Raw genomic sequence first — 24886 nt, 5'->3', positions numbered from 1 at the left:
CTGTATGAATTTATGCATAAAAATGACTCATTAAATAGCTATTAGTTTGTGACGACTGATGGAAAAGCTCTTAACATTTTCTTGTTTCGTCGTGTTCTCTGCAGTCGGTTCAAGGACGTCAATGACGTCACGCTGGGTTGTGGCGCGGAAGATTTGATTCCACTACCGTATGAAGTTGCCACCAGAGGCGGATAAAAATGGCCATGAAAACGCGCAATAATCAAGTTTACATACGAATTCATCAAGTAAATGCGCAGTGGTCTGTCAGTATATGCCCAGACGCAAGCGATAATTTTTCACTGGGATGATAAAAGGGCGCAAACAATAGCCAATCATAAATAATTGCCAAAAATATTTCAACATTTCACGGGTGAGGACAGCACGAAAATAACTAACAAGAACATCTCAAACTGGCAGTCGTTTTGTTTCCATCTGCTGACATATTTCTTGTTCAAGCGGTTGTCATTGCATCGCTCACGAGTAAACATATACAGTGTCCCTCCTTCAAGGAGGGTATCAATCACGACAATTTACTATCTCACGTCACATGGGCATCTCGAAGGGAGAAACGTTCGTGAAAAATCAGATTTCACGAAAAACGTGAATACGAATATCTTGTGTTGTTTTTTGTTTTTTTCCGGAACCGTCAACATAGTGACTCATTTGTATAAATAAAAATGTACGTAAAAGGAATTTTCTTCCTGTTTCGCAAGCCTTGAATGCACCTTTTACGCTGAAAGCTGATTTTTTTAACGAATCACTGATGTTGAACAGCTTTGTCATTCCTTTGTCCTATCACGTGATTTATTTTTAGGGAGTCCTAATTCAGCTGTGACCTATTTTCGACGTTGGAATTCAACTCGATAACAGACAAGACAAATTTTTACGGGGTATCCGCAATGTCGGGAGAACTAGACTCTGATCTTGAGCGCGGTACCCCGTTAAGTTCAAATGTACGGAAGTAAAAAAATGTTTAGGATAAGAGTAATCGCATTTTATAAGGGAAAACTGGATCGATCGGCGATTTGGGTCAGGAAACGAAAAGAAATGGATTTCTGAAAAGTCAACCTTAACATTTTGGAGATTGACCTTTTACTTTTACTAAGTCGTAATATCAAATAATAGATAAAAATATCCATATACTGGCTGATTTGTTAAAAACAACAATCTAAGAACGGCTTTTGTTATATGTACGGCATGGAAATCCCGAAAGTTTTCTTTCATTTTACAACCTGTTATCCGAATTCAAAAGCCTGATCGATATTGTTTTCAAAACAGCTGTCAAGATTCTATTCTTCGATCGGATAACAAATTCTTAATTTTATTTTATTTTAGAAGATAATAGATAAAATAGTCTCCCGATAGACGAGCCCATACAGCGGTTTGGTTACAACAACTAAACGAAAAAAAGAAAGAACTGCCTGAAATGGAATACGAAACGAACAAAGAGTTTGAAAACATTTTTAAAAAAAGAAAATTTTGTCAGCTGACACAGAGTCTGTGTGATAAATCATCTGACACAGACGATGTGACTGGGCTGCTGGTGGTGCAACTACAGCTTTTTAAAAGATAAAAGTTTCTGACAAACAAATGCTCGAGTGATAAAAGAGAAACGCACAAAAACGATATTAGTAAATAATAATATATTCCGTGCTAATGACCGGCTGATATTTGATATACCATTATCCATGATACAAAACTGAAATCATAAGAAAGTCCTGTATGCAGTTGTAACTAGCGCAGTTTTTAAAGGCTTGATGGGAAATTCAAAAACTTGGTTACAATAGCGCATCCATCGTCGTTAACAGATTGTTTGTTTTTTAAATCGCTTGCTAATGAAATTGAAAGTATATAGGGAAGAGATGATATATAGAATTTACAGCAAAATTCAACGAAAATCCCAAAAAGAATACGCGGTGTGCTTGTAATTTTTTCAAAGTAATTGATCCCAACGTTCATCGCATCCAGTTTATCACTAAACAAAGAGTAAAAGACAATTTTTGTCAGTTACATTCTTAGGAAAGAAGAAATTGTAGTCGATACCTTTTTAGCCGATTTCTGGGGAGACTTCTGTGGGGATTTCTGGGGAGATTTCTGTGTCGCCTTCACCGGTTCCTTGGGCTGAACGACGGGCGCAACAGCTTCTTCCCAGTCATCTTCGTTGCTGCTTTCTACTTCAATCGAAAGCAAATGATTAACAAACCATTAGGTGCCCAATTACTTCAATGCTTTACCTTTTCCAGGTGAAGTGCTTCCACTTTCACCTGATCTTGAGACCAATACCATGTCGCCTTTCTCCTTGCACTTCAATTCACCTTTATCGTCACTTGAAAGTCGAACTTGGCATTCCTTTTCATACTCGGCCAGCAGTTTACTTTGAAGTTCTTCTGGAATTTCTTCAGGGGTGGTCATCAATGCTTCATCTACAAATATTGAAAAACATTTTTAGATTTTACAAGTAATTGGGGTTTTCCCAATTGTGAATAAATGTTTTACCATCATCCCAGTTCAAATCATTTGCCTTGGTGTCAGCTTGGGCTCGAATTTGAGCTTCTTTTCGGATGATTTGTCTTTTGGTCTCTTCCTCCCGAACAACATGTATGCGGAACAAGTATCGTGCCCAAAACATAGCCTCTGACACCTAGTAAAAAAATTTAACATTACTTGTTCACTGTTACAACAAAACGAAAGAACGGTCACACCTTAGATGGGACAAGCGTTTCGAAATTATTACGTAATTTCTCATTGTTTGCCATTAAAGCAGCAATATCTTCCTGCTGTGATTCAAGGTTCAAAGATTCCTGCCAAGCCTCAAACTCAGCTTCATCAGGATTCACCAGGAAAGTTGCAGGATCACTACCCAATGTATAAATGATGGCTGTTAGGCGGTCTAAAAATATTGGCTCATCATCATCCTCTGGAGGAATGTAGAAAACATCAGAAACTTGATTGAGGAAAGAGGTTACGCTTCGCTTTACAGTTGCAGCTGTTCCACTTGAATCGTCAATCTAATAACAAGAAAATTTTTAAGGAAAATAGTTTCGTAAAGTTGAATTAAAGTTATACCTTCAATTTCTCCTTTAAAGCTGTGGCTGTGGTGCTCACTTCTTCAGAGACAGTCTGAGTGAACTCATCAAAATCTTTTCTGACATAATCGTAAACTTCGGCAGACTACAATGAAGCAATAGTTACAACTTATACTGAGCAAACTTAAACAAACAACATACCTTATCTTTGGCAGTTTGAGCCAGTTCATTGACATCTTTTCTCACTGTGTCAAATACTTCTACAGACTAATTTCCAAAAATAAAAATGATTTTCAGACTTACATATTTAAACATATTGAACAGCTGATCAAACAACATCAATGGGGTAATTAGATCACCTTATTCTTGGCTGCTTGCAGCCAACTGGATCCCCACCATGAATCGCTTTGAGTAGCCTCTTCAACAGGTTCCTCTCTGAAAACACAAGAAAATGACAAAGAAACACTTTCTCATTAAAGAAAACGAACTAAAAAAAATGACAAAAGCACGAATTAAATCTTGTTTACTTGGGTACATCGGGTGCTTCAGCCATTTCTTTTGCCACGTTATATACTTCGTTTGTGTGTTTTGCTTTTCCTCTGGACAGCAACACAAAGTTACTTTTATCAACGCCACCTGCCGGAGGAATTAATAATCTCATGAGATTTTGCTAATTTTTCAAATTCGAAAGAAAAGCAAGATAAAAGTTAAAAACCAACCAATAAAAAGTTCTTCGCAATAATACATAATGTATCCATGAATATTTTTGCAGCTTTTGCAGTATTTCTTATGACAAAATTTTAAAATGTCGTCTTGCTATTTTCTCAACTTTTATGAAAGACTGTGAAAAGCTCCTCAACCTAAATGCATAATGCATAATGACATCTTTTATAGCAAATTAATCCCTTTAACAACTTTTTTCTAAACAATTTCCCATGACCGCTTTGAAAACCGCTAACGAACCCAATGACCCATAAAATACATCCCGCGGGATTTTCAAATATTCACGGTGAGAATCGCATATTCAACCGCAGTACGGACTGTCGCACTTTTAGTTGAAACAAACACGCCATACCCATTTTGAGCCCCCAAAACTCGTCAGTGTACATGCCTATTCATAGCTAAGGAAGACTTCGATTTGAATGCGAGTTCCGCATATCTATACGCTGGCGGCGGAACTGAATGACAATGCTCGAAAAGCTGCGTGCAATTCACAGAAAAGTAAATAATTCATGTGCACCAGTCCCCCAAGTTGCTGACAAGTAGATTCATTCATGCTCGATTTTGTTGGGGGAAAGAAATAAGTCACTAAAGATCAATATTAGGCGCGTCACACAAATCTTGTGAAACTAAAACATTAAAGCAAAAGGATTCCCATATGGCTATACAGCAGTTCCATCGCGTTGATGTATGATCAAATAGAAATAAGTAGCCGGAGCCCAAGACTTTTCATATTGTCATTGGTTATACAGCAGCAGCTCTATATGTAATAAGTAGTCCAGTCGACACGGCCATCAGCACTGTCCAAACTAATACAGCGTAATGCTCACCAAAAATAATAGAAAAATAATCCTGATGCGATCCAATCTTGCACTGGCCAGCTGAGCAAAGCAGAGACTCGTGTGAAAATGGCAAAGAATAAACGTCTATCGGAATCGACAGAAACATGTTCAGATCTCCCAGACACACATGCAGTAGGAAGAGAAATTGCGCACCGATTCCGCGCCATCGCGCAAGGCTCCCGGGTCGCCGCCCGGCCGCTCTCGCTAAAAAGTGGAGAAGACGGACGACGATCTGCCAGTTCAGCGCTAGCCGAGCGTTGAGACGCACTTGAGTGTTGGTCTATTAGATTATTTAACACAGCAGGTTCTTGTCCGAAAAAGTCTCAAGTGCAGAGGGCCATGACAAATCTTACAAACTCTGATGTTAATGGCCGATTTCTCACCAAGTTCTATCCCGTTTTATCCTACAAAACGTGCATGAACTTTTTACTGTTAAACGGGCGAAAATACCTCATCACGTAGGGAAAAAAACGAGTTTATTATTGGCTGAAACAAGCTGAATTGACTTGTCTACGCTTCGACGAGAAAGTTCTATCGCTGGTTGATTATAGGTAAGTCGCATTTGAATATTTGTTAAACTAACATTGATTAGCTTAATTCTATGGTGGTGTTCACTAGACTGTAAAAATGTTGATCAAACTCTTCTGCTGCCAGACAGCTGTTTAAAGGTTTTTCCCCATCGTCTAAAAGGTCTCAAACCAATAATTTATGTAATGACAACCGAATGGAAAACTCGAAGATCGAATGTCTCTCTTGCTGTCGATTCTCCCGAATATACCCGTTAATAAGTTATGGCAAAAGGCTCTAGTCGATCGAGTGGCACTTTTCGTAATCGACAAGAACCGGTTACATGACTGTCGGCCATAAAGAATCCCTGAAATATCAAATGAACGAGAGTCGTCCAACCGCAACTTTCCAATTCGCTTGCGGCATACCAACAGCATCCATCCAGTCTCGGTCAACACGCATTCATTCCCGCCAAGCACTACATTATTGCTGTATAGAAAGCGATGCACACATATATAGCCGTATAGAAAGATGAAATTGGCATAATAAATATCTGAGGCGTGCGGTTTGTCAATCAACGACCCAAGGTAACTTGTTGTTGCAGCATCCTGCACAGCAATCTATCGGCGTCAGACTTTGTTCCGAAATAACAACTCAGAGTGTTATTAGCTGCACGATAATGTGCGTGTGTGTCATCACATCCTTTGCCAAAAATTGTGGAATGCGATACGGAAAACATGGCGGGAATTCGAAGCTGCTTTTCACACATCACCTCAACTAATCTGAGACTATCAAGATGCGCATTGGGTTGTACCGAACTTAATGAGATGAGAAATCAAACGGGGCGTTGTGTTGTTGTGTCTGATGATCAAAGGGAATCCGAGGAGTCTAACTGAACTGCAATGTGGAAAACAACACAACATACGACACCGAATAACCGCGCTTTCACGATATCCCGAGACCGATAGGACGAGAAGATGCTGACGTAAGCCAATAAATAATGGAGCAACAGCTTTAAAAAAAACCCCTGCCTGTCAATCTCAACTGCGCACTGTGTGTCTTTTGGACTATGCCATCAGTTAAGCGATTGAAATCGCATTCCCCGCAGTCGGCGTGTATAGTAAAATAAGTATTGGCGCCCTTTTTTAAATGTTTTTTGAACTGATAACCTAACCTCCTACCGCGATGGCGCGTTCAAAACGAAACGACACAACGCCTTTGGCAGCATATAGTTCTCTTTATTATAGCCATAAATATATCTTTTCTTTGAGTTGGCCAAGACAAGATTCAGAGCGTCACGCCGTTTGATCTCGAGAGACGATGTCAGCCGAGCTCTGCTGTGTTGATTCTATTTATCCGTCCCGCCGCGCGGAATTCAATCAACGCGCTCCTTATATTTCCGTCGTCGCACTATACTCGATTCATCTATATAGAGAATAGGCAACTTGTTATTTCCTGGCTCCGTGTCGTGTACGACTTTCTCTATTCAATCCACGCAATTCACAGCACCCTACAGGTCTATATATCAGAGAGATGTCTAATCACGTTATAGGAAGAAAATATTAAACAACAGCAGATGCTGGGATATATGTTATTCAAGTGCGGTTGGGTCCTTTTGTTCCGCTTCTCTCAATTATTAGCAATTGTATTATTATAGCAACATGAACTTTCTCCGCTAGACTGAAAGTTGATGAAAGATGGTGTGTGTCTTGATATAGACGGCTAAGTCAATTACTGGGAAAAGAGTAACGATCAATGCCTCAAAGCAATACGGGTGAGACTATGTGGTGCGTGAAACTCGAGAGAGAAACGTGTAACGACGTTATATATATCTCCGAAAACAAAATAACTTGTACACAAGCCGAGTGGAATTATGATTGTGCGCGCCGTAAGTGTCGGAGACATGTTTCGCCGACAGCAGACATTCATAAACGAGAATACGATGAGATTATCTATAGCGGCGGCGGTATTATATAATAACGTTATACATCAGCTTGAAAAGAATTCCAAATATTCTTTCGATTTATTTCCTTTGTGTCTGAGCTGGACAGTGTGTAGCCTAGCTATATAGCGCAAGATTGGCCATGGTGTCGCCAACATTGTGTGACGTTGGCAATTTCCCACGTCTATACTTATTTAAAAAAAAAAACTTTATCCCTCCACCAACATTTTTATTTTGTTGTTCCATATGGCGTGTCCAATTTTTTTTTCGCGCGTGAAAGGAAAAACAAAATTATTTTTTTAAAAAAGAATTTGGGAATCTGCCAATCTCATACACTCACTCTACAAATCTCTATTTATTTTTTAAAAGCGTAAAAGGAATAACAATCCGCCAGGTGTTGTGTCCGAAAGTGGGACTACGCCTAAGGTATTTTATTCTTTGCCAATAATTTCAGTTCCAAAACAAGAAAAACACTTTTACTTATTGCGTCGTCCAAGTGATTAATTCATTCGTATAGTCACTGACTAATACACGAGAAATTATTTCGTAGTATAATCAAACTTTTGGTTGAAAACAAATTTTTTTTAAATAAAGGATTTCAATTAGGGATAAATTCGCATGTGGATACGGAGGATAGGATAATATAGATGCTAACAAATGATTATATAATGATTGCCTGCGTTCCTAATAGTCAAATGATGTAATCCTGGGTCCCTCGATTATGATCACTTTTCATCATCAGTATAGATACGAGACCTTGGCGGATAATCGCTCATTTTGAACATGTACACTGTAGTTATATTCTGTTCCAACCATCATTTGCGTCACGTGTATTAGCCTCGTCATATTCGCAATGGAGCCGAAACAATTATTCATTTATTGCGTGTGTACAGAAAATAATACTGATGGGTTCCCGCGGGATGTACACGTACGGAAAAAGCTATACCAGGAAATTAAAGATAAACAGAGCAGACAAAAGTGGTTTGGTGTATTAAGCCACTTTGTCTAAAAAACATTTGAAAAAATAAAATGATTTTACTCCGCGCCAAGAAAAGTTGCGTGTGACATAATCCGTGCAAGACCTTGTATGTAAAAGAATAAGAAATAAAACACTTGGCCGGGCGCACTTGGTTGATGCTATAAAGATGTTGATGCCATTTTTGTCTCTCTGCAACTCAATGGAGCTCATTCAAAAACACTGGGGGGTGCGTGATGCCATTTCTTTCTTTTAGTTTTTTGATCAGAGTCTATTTTCAATGTTTATTATGCGAGCGGCCGGGATATATGGGAGGATTGAAACGCGTTCCGTTATGCAATGCACTTTCAACAGTGTGTCAGCAAGCGGGCGGGAGAAGGGCGGCATCATACAGTTTTTGTGCTCAGCAACAGCGTCGGTGTGCTATATGCTCTTCTCTTTTGCTTTGTACAAAAAGTTATTTTCTATCTTTTCTACAGCACCGTACCGCTTTTACTATGATATTTATGTTTTGGATTTTTCTTTTTCCATTCCGGACGTGGATGGATTCCATTGGGCGGGGCTTATGATGGAAAGAAAAGAGAGTCTCATCTTGATCGTTTCGCTCCTTTCGCTCACTCTCTCCGTCCTTGAAACGATCTCTATGCTGGCGTATAGAGTCTATAAGGCTAAAGCCAACGGATCATGAAGCTGTTTGGGCGGAAGTCGCACTGGCCGGGTATTTTTTTATTCGCCGAGTGCTGCTGCTGCTGCCCAACTTCTCGCTGTCTCACGCTCGGTTTGGCTTTGATCAATAGATGATATAGTCTCGCAGCTTTATCTAGCCGACATAGTTCGTACTGTACTGAATATCCCAGCACGTATATTTGCATATAGTTCTTCTTCATTTACAAAGATCACGATGGCTGCTGTGTGTATTAGAATTACGTAGAGTACAAGGCGGACAAAGGACATAATCATTACGCATGTATATATAGCTGCTCTACACACGCAATCGAAGAGTTGTTCTAATTACGCAAATGGCTAGAGAATAAGTCTATACGAGAAACTCAATATTATCTACCTTACGTCATTCTTTGCAGAATGATACAATCTAGTTTTTATTTTTTGAAAGATCAACTCTGTGATTATTTGATTTCACATTGAAAATTTAAATGACAACCGGAATAACAAGCTTAATACTAATTAGCGTTTTCGTCGTTTCTCAAGTTACACAAAACTGTAGATGAGGATATCATATCGATAACTGCAGAATATAAACAGACAGTCCCGACAGGAGCAATGGATGGATTACATTCACGTGGAATTTAGTGCTGGAATGGGACCATCTGTTTCTAAACCGCAAACATTGTGAAACAAAAATTTGGACAAACCGTCAACGACTTTTAATTTTTCAGCATCGCAATTCAAAACACACATGCCGGAAAATGTTTCACGAGGCTTACATAAAAGTTTATTAACTTTTCCCAATACATATGGTCCGCTGGTGCTGGATAAAAAGAAAGTAAAAAAATATAGTTTCCCCAGCAGCAGCAGCCAAAACATTTATTCTCGAATAATCGAATCATCCAACTTGCTGCGTCGTGTGCTGTGCAGTCTCAAAACAACTTTTTCGCCAGCAAATTCTGTTTTCGCTTGTGGACGTGTATGTAGTGCTGATTTAATTGATTTTTCGTTGTTTTCTTTTTTCCCACGTAATCTCGTTCGGAGAGAGTAGCAAGTTCACCTGTAAAGGTTGTCGTTTGTTATTGCGGGTTTAGATAATATAGGGGGGGATGTAAAGGTTATTCACGCCTTCGTATGCGTTCACTAATGACCAATCGTTGGAAGTGTAAAGTGAACTTTCTATATTATGCTGTGATGCTGCGTGCTGCCGTGTGCTCATTCAGTTTCCCCTAGAGATGCGCGACACGTACGTACAGACTCCCGCGGTTGATATTCCGTTGCTCAGTGCTTTGTGTATATGTATATACTGAATAAACCGCGGTGATGTATAGAGCGCGGATGCATCAATTTGTTTGACTTTCTACGACGCCATTTTCCAGTGAAAAACCAATAAACCCCTGGACAATAATAACCGCACGCCCACTATATCTATACTATATGATTCGATATATAAACGAATATCCGTTGAGAGAGTCAGATTGCGCACTGGATGATGAGAATGAATGTGCCCAATGTTTATGCTTATGTATTATATAAAGATCAATACGTTGTGCAGCATCCGGAGAGCAGGGGGGGAGAAAATAAGCGAGAAAAGGCGGATGGTTATTCCCGCAACGTGATGCATCATCCCGGATGTCTTCGCTCTCTCAGCGTGAGTTTTTCACTGTCATATATATATTTATTACGTATCACCAGGAGGAGAGTAAGAAGCCAAATAGACACTTAGTTGTTAGGTCCTGTATAGAGCCCTACTATGTAAGCCCAAGTGTCCACTTTTATTATTAGAGCAACACCGCAGCAGCAGCAGACGGTCGACAGCACCTTTTGATCTTCATTTTATTTTATTTTTTGGGGTTTCATCAAATTAACCCAAGTGCAATCACTTGCCTTGATAAAATATATTACTTACGCTTGTATAAATGTATAGGTTATCCTCTAGCCGTGGAATGTGATTGCATTTTTCTTTGTTTACGCGCGTATAGGCTTATGCAAAATTAATTACGTGTATACTGAGATATTTCAAGGTTTGTCAACAAAAGTTTTATAACATATCGATTTCCATTTACCTCATTTTAATATGGAACATGAGCGCAGCAGTGGATAGCGCGAAATTTGGTTGGCTTAAATGAATAACATTTTGGGGTCGCCACAGCAGGCAGATGAACAAAGTCAAGGTTCTTTTTCCAGCTATAGATACATAACATCGCATCGTATAATATGCAAATTCAGCTGACGTCATCGCTAATATTTTATATATGAAATTTCAGCGCATCATTTTGGTTCCTTCGTTAATTCAGCCATAGCTGGCTATATAGCGCTTATAACGGAACAAAAGGTGTTGTGATGATTAATGCTTGGCCTCTCCAGCAGGAAAAAGAGTTAACACTTTATATTCTTATATAGTACGTACATGGAGGAATTCATTAGTCGTATCGTGAATCAAACATTTTCAAAAAAAAAAGGCTTTTTCATATTTAATCTTGTTTGTGCGTTGTATCCAGCACGCTGTTATGGGTCGCACAGCGCTTATATATATTGTGCAACACTGGCAAATTTACGATCTCATTCATTGCAGGAGGTTCTCCTTATTCGTACCCGTTGACCCGTCCCTTTGTGCTGCTGCGGGACATACTATGGCGATAAAAGTCAGCAGCGCCATGACGCTCCACGTAATGCTTCATACGGCCATGATTGCGGCCAGCATGACGTCCACCGTGTCGTCGGTTCAAGTTGAAGGATCGTTTTCAACTCCATCGACCAGCAAGTGCCTAACCGACGACCAACTGGGTAAGGTTTATTTTTGTTTTCCTTTTTCCCCACCTAGAAACAGCAGCAGTTGATCATGTTGACGATAATTGGCCTGTGGCCGAATTTGTTGACGTATATCTACAACCACATCATCGACTTCATGTTCTACCTTCGACAACATGTTTTACCTTATAATTTGGTTATTATATTTGTCGATGATTTTTATTTGAATTGCCAACGTCATTAGCTAATTGATTCAATTCACGTAGCCACATTAGTTTAATAAGCGACGTGAGCGCATTTTAAAAAAAGAAAAAAATTTCTTTGTGGGGGGGATAGAAAAATATGGAATGTAATGTCTGTGGTAATATAATGCGGTTATACGTAATGTAATAGTCGGGGGTCTGATTTACAGTGTACATTTCATGCCAAAAATCCCGCTGCTTTTGGGCAATAATAAAACAGGACGAGTAAATGTCACCAGTCCTTCAAAACCAGCCCAAGATTTATGATTAATGGGCATATAGTCATATAACAGTTTTTAATATGTTTTCCTCATTTTTGTGCTATACTTGTATATGAACGAGTATATAGCCGCGGTGGGGCTGAATATGGCCCAAAAGCCGGCCCGCTCATTCCTGCACGACAATAAAGCGCTGGAACTCAGACTGGAAGCCTCGGACAGAGTGACTCACCAGCTCTCGACGGCCGTCTTCGCCATCTTCATACGGGAAGTGCTCGGCTATCGTAACGTGACCGTCACCAAGCGTCGCGATGCCTTTAACGTCTCGGCCGTCCTCAGCCGGATGGCCGGATGCTCCAATCCCATCAAGTTGGTTTTTTTGTTTTAAATTCAAACTTATTATTTTATATCGATTTGCGTGTTTGGCAATTTTTGTAACGACTTATTGCATAACTCTTTGAAACGTTTTTCATTATATGGGTTCGTTTCCAATAACGATCGTCCTTCTGAACGTAAGGATAGTTATACGACCAACATTTCAAACCGGGGCCAACCGGGGCTCTTTAAAATATTGGGTGGGTTGATATTGGCTATAAAGATTATACTACAACCTATATAGCCGTAGGGGGGCTGTGCACTATATGGGATGGAAGCTGTTAATATATTTTACGGGTTTATAGGCTGTACGGTAGTATGTTTCTTCTTGAAATGGCACCGGCAAAAGTGCACATAGTCTCATGAACTTTTTGAATTTCTACTTTTTATACTATATAGCTAACTACTTCTTTTTAAACTTTGGGCTAATAACAAGTGGTCCCTACTAGGTACACCTTTGGCATTTCGAGGACGTCAATCATATACTAGATAAAACTTATTATAGAGCCAATCCTCTTAATGTGAAAAAATAAAGAAGCTAAACCCCCGCGCGCGCATCCTTACAACACCGAAAAAGGAGGTTTATATGTCTCTATAGATGCTGGTTATAAAACACAGCCATGGTGACCGCCGTTGCTGGTATGGAGACAACGGGCACACGAATTTAGGCCCACAAATCTTTACAAAAATAAAGGCCTGCTGATCTACTTTTTCATCGTCGCCCTTCATCTTTCACCAACGAAATACATCATCCCTTCCGCGCGTTATATTGGTGCAAGTCACGAACCAGATACCAAGTCACGAAAGATTGCCATAATCCCATTTTACAATATAACTTTCTACAACACATATGAATCATGTGAAAGTGTCCTCCATATAACGGGGGCCATCCAAAAAGGTTCAGCGTACATATAACGACCTAGCTCTTATATTATAGGCCAGCACACACACGTGTCTCTAATGGCGACAACGACCTGATGCGACCAATCTATACTAATGGAAAAAAAAAGAAAACGAACCGCAGTACTATATAGTTACACTGATGGAAAACCCCAGGGTGCACTGAGAACGTTGAAATTGATTGATTGAGGCCATCGGTCGGGTCAAATGTCACATTAAGTTACCAGCGGAGCTATGTACGGGCGGGAGTCAGCCAAGCGAATTGGAAGCCTCTTTACTTTAGATGTAGCCACCGTCATTCAATACCCCCTATAGGCTTTGACATTAAATATTTAAGTTAAAAGATTATTTCAAAAGAAATTCAGAGAAAAAAAACAACAGAATGATTCAGCGTTTCGTCTCTCGATTGTTTTAATATAATTGGAAATATGAAAATTGCAGTTGCGACTCGGCCGAATTGCAGTCGGAGTCGTTCGTTCCGGAAACGATGATCAATCTGGAAGTTTGGGTCCCGCTCGGATACAACATGGAACAGTGGTCGGCTTCCGGGAACTTGGAAGAGTGCGGTCTCTTGGGGCCTGGCGGAAGGTAAGATGACACTTTTTAAAAATCAAATTTTGATCACCAAATTTTAGATTTTTTTGTGCCAATTAAAATCGTTGTAATAATCACAATTTTTCGCTGAGGTCGTTCATCCTCTCTTTTTGATTGCGATTATGTCAGCTGAGCTTGTCGCTTTTGTGTGTCAGTCAGAAAATAAGGGTATTAGATCGGATGTCTTATGACGGAAATAGAATCGACCAGCAGCAGTTTGTTTTCAAGCGGTAAAAGTGTTGGAAAAATAACCCAAACGGGAATTCCTTTTTATAACTATCCGTACGAGATTCCTGCGGTGTTTGCTGACGTCATCTGATCGGCTTATTTGGCCGATCGACAGCGCATGTTTAGACATCCGTGGCGAACTTTTCTGATGGTCCGTGCGTACGTTTGTTTAGATTCGGTTGGTTCATGCCTCAATGGACCATCAATAGTATCCCGTTACCCGATCACTGGCGGAGTCTTCTCGACCCGGAGATAGCAACCCGTTTTGACGTTGATGCCCAAGAGATGAGGCGACTGGCCGAGTTCACTAAAGATCCAACCACCGGAAGGTTTTTTAAAATTTAAATTCCAAGAATATAAGGCAATGCTATTTTATACCAAGTTATATTTAATGTCGTTCTCATTTTAAAGGTACTATTGCGATGCTAGTTATTGCGATAAGGGAATATTCTACCCTGAATATTGTCGTGAGGATGAGTTTGGAAATATGCCACCCTGTGCCGTCCTTCTGGCAGAATATCCAGGTAGTCTATATCCCAAACGATCGATTATTTAGAAAAGACCGGAATAATGAAATGTTTATCCTTTCACCAAATAGATTACATGAGTTTTCTAATCAAGCAAATTCCGTCGCTGGGACTACGAGTCAAGGTGGTGTGGCTGGGACCCAATGCCGACCGCGTTGTCCGGGATTTCTTCAACGACGTTGGTCGACGCCTATCCGGACGCTCCATCATGTTCTTCGCTTGGAGGCCCAGCACCATTACCGAAAGTGCTGAATTTCTCAGCGTGTCTTTCCCACAGTGTGAGACCCTCTCCACGCCAGACAGCGGTAAGAGCTTTGGCAATTTTAGTTTTTTACTTCTCTGCTGGATGAAACACGTATAAAACCTTTTCAGTATAATTGACGACGCTCTATTGATTAGATATGCGATGCGCCTACGAATTCCAGCGCTTCGAAAAGGTTGCCTGGACTTACCTCAAGAAAGGAGCCAAACTCGTCTTCGAGGTAGGAAACATAATATTTTTTCAGATCGGTAATTGCTATGCTAGCTACTTTTATTTACAATGCCGTTCATTTGTAGACGTAGCTATAATTATGATTTGCCCTACATTTTAAGTTTATCGATTTTTCTTGCACGTGCCAAGGTGAACGATATAAAAAAAAACACGGTTTCTCCCCCATATCCTTCCGCTAGTTTACGCATTAAGCAGCTAGTATCCACTCTCAATTCACTGTACTTGGCTGATGTAGCTATATACTTCAAAATAAATTTGAAAGGACTCGATTATCTGTACGACGTCGAAATGCATATTACAGTCGATTCCAACGAACTGGGGTGGGGGCGGGAGTCTTCCAACTTTGAAAACTGAATAATGCATAGAATCGTAAAGGTGAAAAGTTAAAAAAGAAATATAAGGAACCTAACAGACTGTGCTGGCGCATGCTGTAAAATATATAACAAACTATTTGTCATCTGGCGTAGATTTTTACGACAGCGGTGCGCAAGAGAATACAAGTACATATATATCTATCTATATATTATAAACATAATAAATCTCGTTTCTATACTCTCCCAATTTTTTTAGTATTACTATTTATTTATTTCATTTTGTGGGCGAAAAAGCAGTGCGACTTTGAGAAGAAAGCCTTGAAAAAACTTCCTTCCGTACGCCCCCGCCGGAATTGGCCGGCCGTCCACACTTTACAACAATTGCCAACAAAGCAGTCTAAACTTAATATTGACGCAACCATATACTTTTTCCCAGACTTTTTTCTAGACAAGATAATCAAATTGTCACTATATTTCTAGCCTAAACTTGTTGTTTTGGCCACCAGCGGCACAGTCGTCCACCAAATGTCAAGTTGAGATTTCCTCCAGCTCCCCGTATAGACGTTGAACGCCGTTAGTTATTCTTAAGGATTTGATTTGATTATACTCCGTAAAAAAATAAGATAGCACTAATATTTATATTTTTTAAAAGAAGCTTTTCACTCCAACGGAGATAGGGAGACTATAAGAAAATCGCATATGGAAATCTTTGGCCTATGTAAATGTATGGGATGTGGTGGCTATTCATCTCGAAGGTCCCATCGGCCGGGTCCCATCTGTGGGAAATTGTGAACTTTGTGGACCGTTTCGTTAGACGGGACTGGAGGCTTTATTCGTCACGCCCATAACCTTCGTCCAGAGTATCCAAAGCTGTGGCTATGAGCCTCTGTTTGAATAATCCAACAGGGTGAACTATTTTCCTCCATCAGCGACACGTCCTGCTGCGTCACCCTATTACATTTTTCCTATTGGCTTTCCAAGAGGGTTCTGCAGGGTTTTAGATTGAGGCATGGCTTTTATCGAAAAGTAATTAATCTGCGGGTTTCGTGCAAATTATGACTTAATATGTTAACTTTGGGGAGGGCTTAGTACACTTGTTGAAACGAACTATTTAACTAAAATAATCCGGATAAGTGGATGTCGAGCGCGGGTGAGAAAATCTCTTTTATCGTTTTTGAATTCTGAGCGGTTTGGATTTTAGGGGAGGGGTCGATTTTGTTTCTATCGAAAAGTGTCGTCTGCTTTGGTTTAGTTTAGGCTATTACAATTTTCAAAAATGAGACGAAGATTACAAAAAAAAAAACGAAATGATAACATTAAAAGTTCAGCTGAAAGGTAAAATACAATTTCAAAATATTAAATAGTATATTTTGTTGAAGTATTTTATAACTTTGTGAAGTATTGTTTGCATTCTACCTGGAAAGCAATCGTGTTCAACTATTCACATGAAAGCGTGGTACACAACATGTTCTATTTGCTCTTCGCTTCTCGAGAAATCATCATCATAGCTCTTCAAGCTATGTCTTGAAAATCATTCAGCAATCTAAATTGTGAAACAAACATGGGTTGTTTGTGGTTAAATGATGGTTCCTGCAGGAAAATCACGTCAGGCTTCTGTGAAAACAATCATAGGCAGCATCATGGTAAACATAAATTTGTTATTTGTTTATTCAAGTTTTTCTCAAAAGTTCTTTTGTACTTCAGTATTAATCATTTACCGTATTTTCAACAGTTTACTTGGCAAACATATTCTTGCTCATAATTTGCAACATTTTCTTGGATTAACAGCCGACAAACCCATGTTTCACAATTTAGGTTGTCAAATCATTTAGAAATTAAATCATGTTAAACTTTACTACAAGTGAAGCTAAGTAGAACTAGAAAATGTTATGACCAACAGGCAGCTGCCGCCACACCTAATTCTCTGAGGTAGAATTTCAAACTGAGCAATTTTTCCTTTCCTTTTTGAAGTTACCAAACAACATTTCACAAGACTTTACTTATTTTCTCCCTTACATTTGCCATATTTTTTTACTTTTACACTTAATCCTCCGAATCCACTTTTATCCCTTTTTTTATTTATGTGCAGTCTTATTATTTCAAACTTAAGAATAGGCGATCAACTAAAAAAGCCCATAGCATCTTTCCAAGTGTTTGCGGTGAAAATAAAAAGCGAAACTTTACTCTATCGACGACGACGATCCTTTAGGCGTTGTCGTATAATGTAAAGAATACCCAAGTGAGCTATATTTCACTGGTGATCAACAGATCGATAGCATTCTCAACTAGTTTAATCCGCTATGCTTGCTATATTGGCTACATTGATAGAATTATTCTCGCTTATATTCCCACAACATCGCTAGATATTCGCAAGAAATGGCAATTCAGAGGGGGGAGATCTCTAAATTGTTTCTCACACACGCCAAAGGGATGCTCCTTTTATTGATTTTTGCATTAGTTGGATTCTTCTTTTAACAACTTTATTATTAATTGGCCTTTTCTTTCTTCAAAAAAATACGAGGATTTCAACTTTTTCGTTAAAGGGTCTCATCCAAAACCGGTCCCTTTGGAAGCCAAAGTTTCAATTGGCTTTGATAAACAAACTGGAACGAAAATAAAATTCCCCTTTAACGATTCAAAGTCCCGCCCCTTTCTTTTCCCGGATCTGGCTATGGTCCCTGGCCGTTATTCCCTTTTCCTTTTTCTTTTTGTACTGTATATAACAGTGCGATGAAAACCTCGCCAACGCTGAAAAGAAAGAGAATGGGATGGATATCTATTTGCTAAACATTTCATGCGTAGAAATACTTTTTATTGGCTACATATATCTAACTGAAAAAGCGCTTTACAACGAAATGCAAGCGCTCGGTTTATCTTTGGAGTAATGTTGGCCATCAGCCCGATGTTTTCGTCTGCAGTATAGTTTTCACTCAACGGCAAACGCAAAATAAATCTTAACAGTGAACAATGTCTTTATCCGATGTCTATTTTTCTCCCCCGTTTTCTACTATAGGCTTTGCAACGGGTCTTCTTCACACAGGAAGAGTACAACGCCATGTTGCATCTGTACAATGAGCGTCCGGAAAAGGAACCGCTAGTGGAAGAGATCGCCTGCGACTGGATGAAACGCAATCCGGACGTCTGGTCGCAATGGAAACCGTCGGATCTGACCGTGAAAATGGAACTCTACATAGGCGGGATTTTCCCCATCAGCGGTCCGTTTTACAAGAGTGGTCCAGGGATGGTGCCAGGTACAATATTAGGCATATAGACAAATACCCCCATCATGGGAATCGCTTCGCTTGGTCTGTTACGAGTCCTTGCGGTCCCGTTTAGCTGCCCAAATGGCCGTCGATGCCATCAATCGAAACGGGACGATCCTAAGGGACTACGAACTTAAACTGCTCGTTGCTGACGGACAGTGCTCAGCTGACATGGTCATGAAGAGCTTCATCGATTATCTGCGCTTCAAGAGCTTTAACCGTATGGTCGGCATTCTCGGTAAGTATATCGTCCAACACTATTTTACTTATCGGTTTTCCATGAATTATTTAAATACTTCACGGTAACTATGTACTGACCATGTATCTGTCCGGGTTTACAGGTCCAGCCTGTTCCGATACCGTGGAGCCTGTGGCGGGAGTTTCAAAACGTTTTAAAACGATCGCCATCAGCTATAGCGCTCAAGGATCGAGTTTTGCGGATCGAAACAAATTTCCATACTTCTTCCGCACGATCGGCGAGACTGGCCAATTCAAGTGCGTTCATTTTTCTAAATTGATTCTCTTAGCCAAAAGTTTCCTAGCTTGAGTATTAGCCAAATCGACAATGAGAAATCAAAGCGAGCAGCAGACTGCTAAAGATATAGAGTGCCAAACAAGTTTCTTTTTTCTCTTTTTATTTGATGGTTATCCTGCAGATACGTCTTTTTGACTCTGCTCCAACAGCTTGGCTGGAAACGAGTTGGCGCTTTGATGAGCGATGGGAAAAAGTACTCTGACTATGTGAACACGGTCCAAGATTACGCGGAGAGTAACAAAATCACATTTGTTACCACTCGTAAAATCACCAGCATCTCTTCATTGGAGGTATTTATCTGTTCAGATGGTATGAAATGATATCAAAAGATTTCTAATGAATTGTTCGTCCAGTACTTGAAGGATCTCAAAGCGAAGAGAGTCAAGATTATCGTTGGCGAATTTGATGAAGAACGAGCTTGCGAAGTCATGTGCCAAGCCTTTAGACTCAACATGACAGCCAAAGAAGGATACGTCTGGTTTTTGCCAAATTTTAATTCTGAACTCTTTCAAGTAAGTTATATAAACACAATTTTGTTAGACGTAGTAGTAATCCCAAATTTCAAAACTATACCAACCCAATTCCTATTCTAGGGTCCCACACCCATTTGGTATGATATCGACAGCCGCGTCAGTCAATCAAATCGCACCCTGGAAGCGATTCCCTGTTCAACCGAGCAAATAATTCAGGTATTTCGATTCATTTTTTTGAAGGAGAGCGAACTATAACAGATCAATGGGATGGCAGGCAATCGACGGTCATTTTTACATGACTTACTCGAGTTACGCACCCAACGAAAGTCTTATGCAAGAAGGGGTGAATGTCAGTAATTGGCGACGTCGCTACGAATTCCAGTGCGCCCGATTCAACACATCAACTTCAGAGTATGCCAGTTACATTTACGATTCCGTCTGGACCTACGCCTTGGCGCTGGACAAATTGCTGGCGGGAAACGAGTCACTAGCGGCCGATTTCCACACAGACCACACCACAGAGTCAGTATAAATTGCTATGCATAAATTATGGTAATAATGCTATGTGCTCTGGTAGGATTGTATGCACTAGATAGCTTATTTCACGACCGTTATGTTAAGTATTTTCCATATTTCGTTCTCACCCCCGTCTGCAGTGTTGACCATTTGTTTCGGCATAACCACAAATTTCTGATGACAGTTGAAAAATCGAGCTATACCCATAAAACTTGCCGGCGTGAAGGGTTTCTTTTACAATGAGAGACTGAGACAGAATAACAATGTCCTTCTTCCACCCGAAGCGCTCTTGATAATTTACGATCGAAACGCTCGACGTCTTTTCACGTTGAGCTGTATTATTCCATTTTCACTGAATAGTAAAAGTGAAAGCTTTTTAGACAGAGCCGGAGTAGCAACAGCAATTTTATTGTAGTCTCATGAAAATATGATGCGATAAATTATTTAAGATCGCCTAATGTATGAAGGCGTTTTCTTCCTCCTTTCTTGTTATTCCCGTAAGCGCATTTTCTCTCCCCAACACACATTTGCCTGTATTGTCCACCCACTGCAGAATTTACCATTCTATGTTTTTTGTTTTGTTTTTTTAAATAATTCCTAAGAAAGAGTAAAACATTGGAATAATCCATACGGCTACTCTGTAAAGTCGTGTCACGATCGCCGAGAACAATGAGCCCTTGATCCCCCCATTTTTGTTTTACATTGACTTAGAACATAGCTCTACGCCATTCTTCTGATCCCGAGACCAAGATAAATACGAACGACATCAATCTTATTCTATTTTGCTAACTTATTCTAGGAAATAGCAAATGTCATCAAAGATTATTGCAATAATTTTTTTTTTATTGCGGTGGACTTAACGCTATTTGCTTAACTTTATGTTTCCATCTTTCCGTTTTTTCCTCTCCATCCCAAAGGAGTCTTAGGCGAATCATAAACGAGACAGATTTTACCGGCGTTTCCGGCAGAGTGAGATTTACTGGCGCACTGTCTCGATACTCTGATATCCAGGTCTTCCAGTGGATCAACAAATCAAGTGAACTCATTGGACGATTTCTTCCTGTTGCAAGGACCAAACTCACCAAACCGACTAGCGGACCCCCGTAAATAATTTGTCATTTCAAATTTATTCATCGTTGAAATTCATTCAACTTTGGGAATTTAGAAACTTGAATAAATCGCTCATCAAGTGGCTCACGTGGGACGGAAAACAGCCGGTGGACGACCCGGAACCCGGAACGACTGTCTGCGTCCTGGACGGATTGGCCAATTTATTGAATGTAGAATGCGAAGCGGCGATTGTAGTCGCCAACATTTTAGGATTTGGTGTCTTTGCCGGTTGCCTTGTCGTCTTCTTTTTCGTCTTCAAACGTCGCTACGAACGTAAAGTGGAACAGACGGAAGAGAGAATGCGGGCGCTTGGACTACTCTCTTCCGGAACTCTCCTCACGCTCGACGAGTGGGAAATCCCGCGCGAACGGATCGTTATCAACCGTAAACTGGGCGAGGGCGCATTCGGGACTGTCTACGGTGGCGAGGCCTTCTTTGACGACAAAGGATGGGTAAGTAAATTGTAAATAATTTGATCAACTGTGAACCCTTGATAACTATTTTTATTAATTTTATTCACAGGTCGCAGTGGCCGTCAAAACACTCAAAGTCGGTTCAACTGTGGAAGAAAAGTTGGATTTTCTTAGCGAGGCCGAAATGATGAAGCGCTTCAATCACAAAAACATCGTGCGCTTGCTGGGCGTTTGCACGCGCAACGAGCCCGTTTACACAGTCATGGAATTCATTCTCTATGGTAAAATCTGATATTTATTCTCCTCGTGTCACCACCATACAGTGTAAGCTCTAATGTCATTTCCTTTTTGTTTTCCCGGCAGGCGACTTAAAGACTTACTTGCTGGCCAGACGGCATTTAGTCTACGAGAAAAGCCGCGAAGACTCGGACGAAATATCTGGTCGTCGGTTAACATCGATCGCCTTGGACGTCGCTAAAGCACTCAGTTATCTGGCCGAACTGAAATATGTGCACCGGTCAGTTTTGATTTCCATTTTTGATTTAATAACATTTTCACAATTTGAGTCATATTTGCAGGGATGTCGCCTGTCGAAACTGTTTGGTGAACTCAAATCGTGTGGCAAAACTTGCCGATTTCGGAATGGCTCGACCCATGTAAGTCATACATTGATATCTTTAGCCAAACCAAGTTTATTAATCTCTTATTCTTGGTATTGATCAGGTACGAGAACGATTACTATCGCTTCCACCGCAAAGGTCAGTGCTGTATTCCAAATGTCATCCATCTCGTTCTTGTTTGATTTTTGAAAGTTATCGAGATTCGCAATATGAAACAGTCGCCGTGTCTAAGCTCTTTTGTCGAGGGCTCAGATCTCTCATTCAACAATAGCAATAAGTCGATTCCTTTAGGGAAGCTCTATAAAGTAAATATGATGTGTAAACCAAGAAAGCGATGATATCTTTGACAAAGCAGCAGCAGCACGTCTTCCCGACAAAAAAGAAATGCTCGGTAGATTACCCTGAATCCTCTGCCAATAGTAAAACGAGAGCATTACGTGACTGACTTTATTTGATATATTTAATTCCTTGCTCTAACCACGGTCCACAAGAGTCATCTTTACATTCAGTCATTGTGCAATTTGATTGTATTTTTTTTATAGGCATGTTACCAGTGAGATGGATGGCACCAGAGAGTTTAGTGGATGGCCTATTTACTCCTATGACCGACATTTGGTCTTACGGCGTTCTTCTCTACGAGATTATCACGTTTGGTAGTTTTCCGTTTCAGGGAATGAGCAACAACCAAGTGCTGGGGCACATAAAAAACGGAATGACCATTGATATCCCTGAAGGAGTTAAACCTCAACTGTAAGCCCATGAAATGAACTGAGACTAGAATGGTATGTTGTAGTAATGCTAATAATATTTCTTATATATTTTTTTAAAATTTAGGGAAACACTATTAAAGTCATGTTGGCACCGGACACCGTCATTAAGGCCTCAGGCGGCCGAAGTGGTTGAATTACTGACCAATAATACACGTCTAATTCAGCCATGCGTAGGTATTCCGTTGTCATCCATTCAGATAGAGGGGAGTGCTTCTCTCGAACTGCAATTACCTGCTGCTGTCACCGTTCATGGCTGTCAAGTGCGCAAATCCAATTCCGGGGGTAACAACAAGTTGGGATCCAGCAGTTTAGCCAGCAAACTAGCTTCCTTGGACCTATCTCTGGGAAGTGGAGGCGGCTCTGCCAACAATAGCGACAGCCTACTCTGCGATCCACTCTTGATGAATCCCTATCCTGCATCGCACTTTGTCACCCAGTACATCACGCTCCAGCACAGGACTTCAGGCGAACAGATATACATTGCAGAAACTCGTGAAAATGGGTCCAGTCAAGTTTAAAACGAATATATTCAAGAGTGATTTCTATTCATTATATAATATTTCCCAGTCATGATGTCTATACAATATATATATAATTTATGTACTTAATGAAGAACCTATTTAAAGTGGCAATTTGACGCTCATACAGTATGTGGTGTATATGTCTAATAGATTTTGTTTCTCATACCAATGTGTTTGTAACGTACATACATGTTACAATTGCTGCTGGTGAGTCTGTGACGGAGGTCGTCCTGCTATGTCTACGTAATTATTGTTGCTGAATGAATACAGACTGTTCAGACAAGGTACTTGGTATGACTTCCTACCAAATGAAACGTACAGAGTAATGTAAACAATTTAGGAAAACAAGAGATTTTAAAGAAACGGACCTTGAGCAAGAATCGCGCCGCTTTGCTTGTTGACGATCTGGACATTGAGAAAAGCCAAATTCTTCCCCACTTTATCCGTAGCTGCTTTGACCAGGATATTGTCTCCAATTTTAGCCGCTTTCAAGTACCTAGCAAGTAGCAAGATATCAATCATAAATAGTGATGGAGGTCCGGTATGGTGGATGGTAAAAAGAAAAGGTGTGTCATCAATGCATACAATGGAGGAAACTATTGATTGGAAACACAATTTGTTTCGGATGAGAGCAGTGAAAGTTCTATAAGGTTTTGTGTATTACTTACGTTATGTTGAGGTTGACAGATACACCAGGTACTTGTCTTGGATGCGTTAATAGGGCCAATGTAGAAACAGAATCAATGAGACAAGCCGAAAATCCTCCATGAAGTAAGCCAGCTGGATTTGTATGTTCTTCGTCAACTTGAAATTCTACTTCACAGGTTCCTTCACCTCCAGCAACAATTTTTACCTATATTCAAGTTCCATGTTTATTATCATTTAGGTATAATTTCTATGATTTGTATAAATTTATACTTTTTGGTAAATCTTTTGATCAAAACTTGTGTGGCCTTGTGTAATTCGTTGCCGCCAAATACTTTGAAGAAATTGTAATTTATTCTTCAGACACATGGCGTCCAAAAAAAAATACTGACTTATTCGTATAGTAATCTTTCAGATATGTCTTATAACTTATCTTCTAAAACGATCGAGAGCTGAGACTATTTTCAATTTTTTATATGACAACTTAACAATAAGTATGAATATTTGTGACAAATAGTTTTAAGGGAAATGATAAACACGCTGGCAGTGGTAGCATTAACTCAGTAATTTAACTTAAACATAAAAAAAACTTTCTAAAATAAATAACAATGTGGATTGTCGAGTAAAAAATAAACAAATAATTTTCCGTGGGTTGCAGACGCCTCATGCAACGAAGGTACTAAACAGGAGTTGTTTGGA

General features: G+C 39.9%; 3 protein-coding genes across 5 annotated transcripts; 1 reads left to right on the top strand and 2 right to left on the bottom strand.

Annotated features, from left to right (window-relative positions):
• Positions 1-1628: 1628 nt before the first annotated feature.
• Positions 1629-3680, bottom strand: LOC124197068 (BSD domain-containing protein 1-A-like). 2 transcript variants are annotated; one of them, XM_046592324.1, is made up of 9 exons: positions 3554-3680; positions 3386-3461; positions 3228-3293; positions 3067-3171; positions 2703-3008; positions 2497-2641; positions 2235-2423; positions 2044-2174; positions 1629-1975 (listed from the first exon to the last, which is right to left on the bottom strand). In XM_046592324.1, the coding sequence occupies exons 1-9, from the start codon at positions 3577-3579 to the stop codon at positions 1973-1975; spliced, it is 1047 nt and encodes a 348-aa protein (XP_046448280.1). In that variant the 5' UTR covers positions 3580-3680; the 3' UTR covers positions 1629-1972. The 2 variants fall into 2 exon arrangements, with proteins under 2 accessions (XP_046448280.1, XP_046448289.1); XM_046592333.1 differs by having other exon boundaries at positions 2044-2171.
• A 1137-nt stretch (positions 3681-4817) lies between these two features.
• Positions 4818-23825, top strand: LOC124197043 (receptor-type guanylate cyclase gcy-5-like). 2 transcript variants are annotated; one of them, XM_046592304.1, is made up of 24 exons: positions 4818-5046; positions 5118-5139; positions 11255-11466; positions 12022-12259; positions 13607-13753; positions 14161-14316; positions 14399-14511; positions 14586-14819; positions 14914-14996; positions 18335-18572; positions 18658-18822; positions 18926-19079; positions 19241-19409; positions 19473-19631; positions 19713-19808; positions 19867-20114; positions 21026-21211; positions 21274-21670; positions 21741-21912; positions 21995-22148; positions 22210-22287; positions 22355-22389; positions 22794-23001; positions 23086-23825. In XM_046592304.1, the coding sequence occupies exons 3-24, from the start codon at positions 11313-11315 to the stop codon at positions 23537-23539; spliced, it is 4038 nt and encodes a 1345-aa protein (XP_046448260.1). In that variant the 5' UTR covers positions 4818-5046; positions 5118-5139; positions 11255-11312; the 3' UTR covers positions 23540-23825. The 2 variants fall into 2 exon arrangements, with proteins under 2 accessions (XP_046448260.1, XP_046448251.1); XM_046592295.1 differs by having other exon boundaries at positions 4818-5050.
• LOC124197056 (acyl-coenzyme A thioesterase 13-like) lies at positions 23530-24863 on the bottom strand. Its single transcript, XM_046592314.1, has 4 exons — positions 24461-24863; positions 24211-24395; positions 23911-24038; positions 23530-23843 (listed from the first exon to the last, which is right to left on the bottom strand). The coding sequence occupies exons 1-4, from the start codon at positions 24554-24556 to the stop codon at positions 23818-23820; spliced, it is 435 nt and encodes a 144-aa protein (XP_046448270.1). The 5' UTR covers positions 24557-24863; the 3' UTR covers positions 23530-23817.
• Between the last annotated feature and the right edge of the window lie 23 nt (positions 24864-24886).

Source organism: Daphnia pulex, chromosome 1 (genome assembly GCF_021134715.1).
Source record: "Daphnia pulex isolate KAP4 chromosome 1, ASM2113471v1".
In the NCBI taxonomy this organism is placed as follows: domain Eukaryota; kingdom Metazoa; phylum Arthropoda; class Branchiopoda; order Diplostraca; family Daphniidae; genus Daphnia; species Daphnia pulex.
Note: the sequence above shows the minus strand (reverse complement) of the source record. Positions and strands in the feature narration are given on the sequence as shown.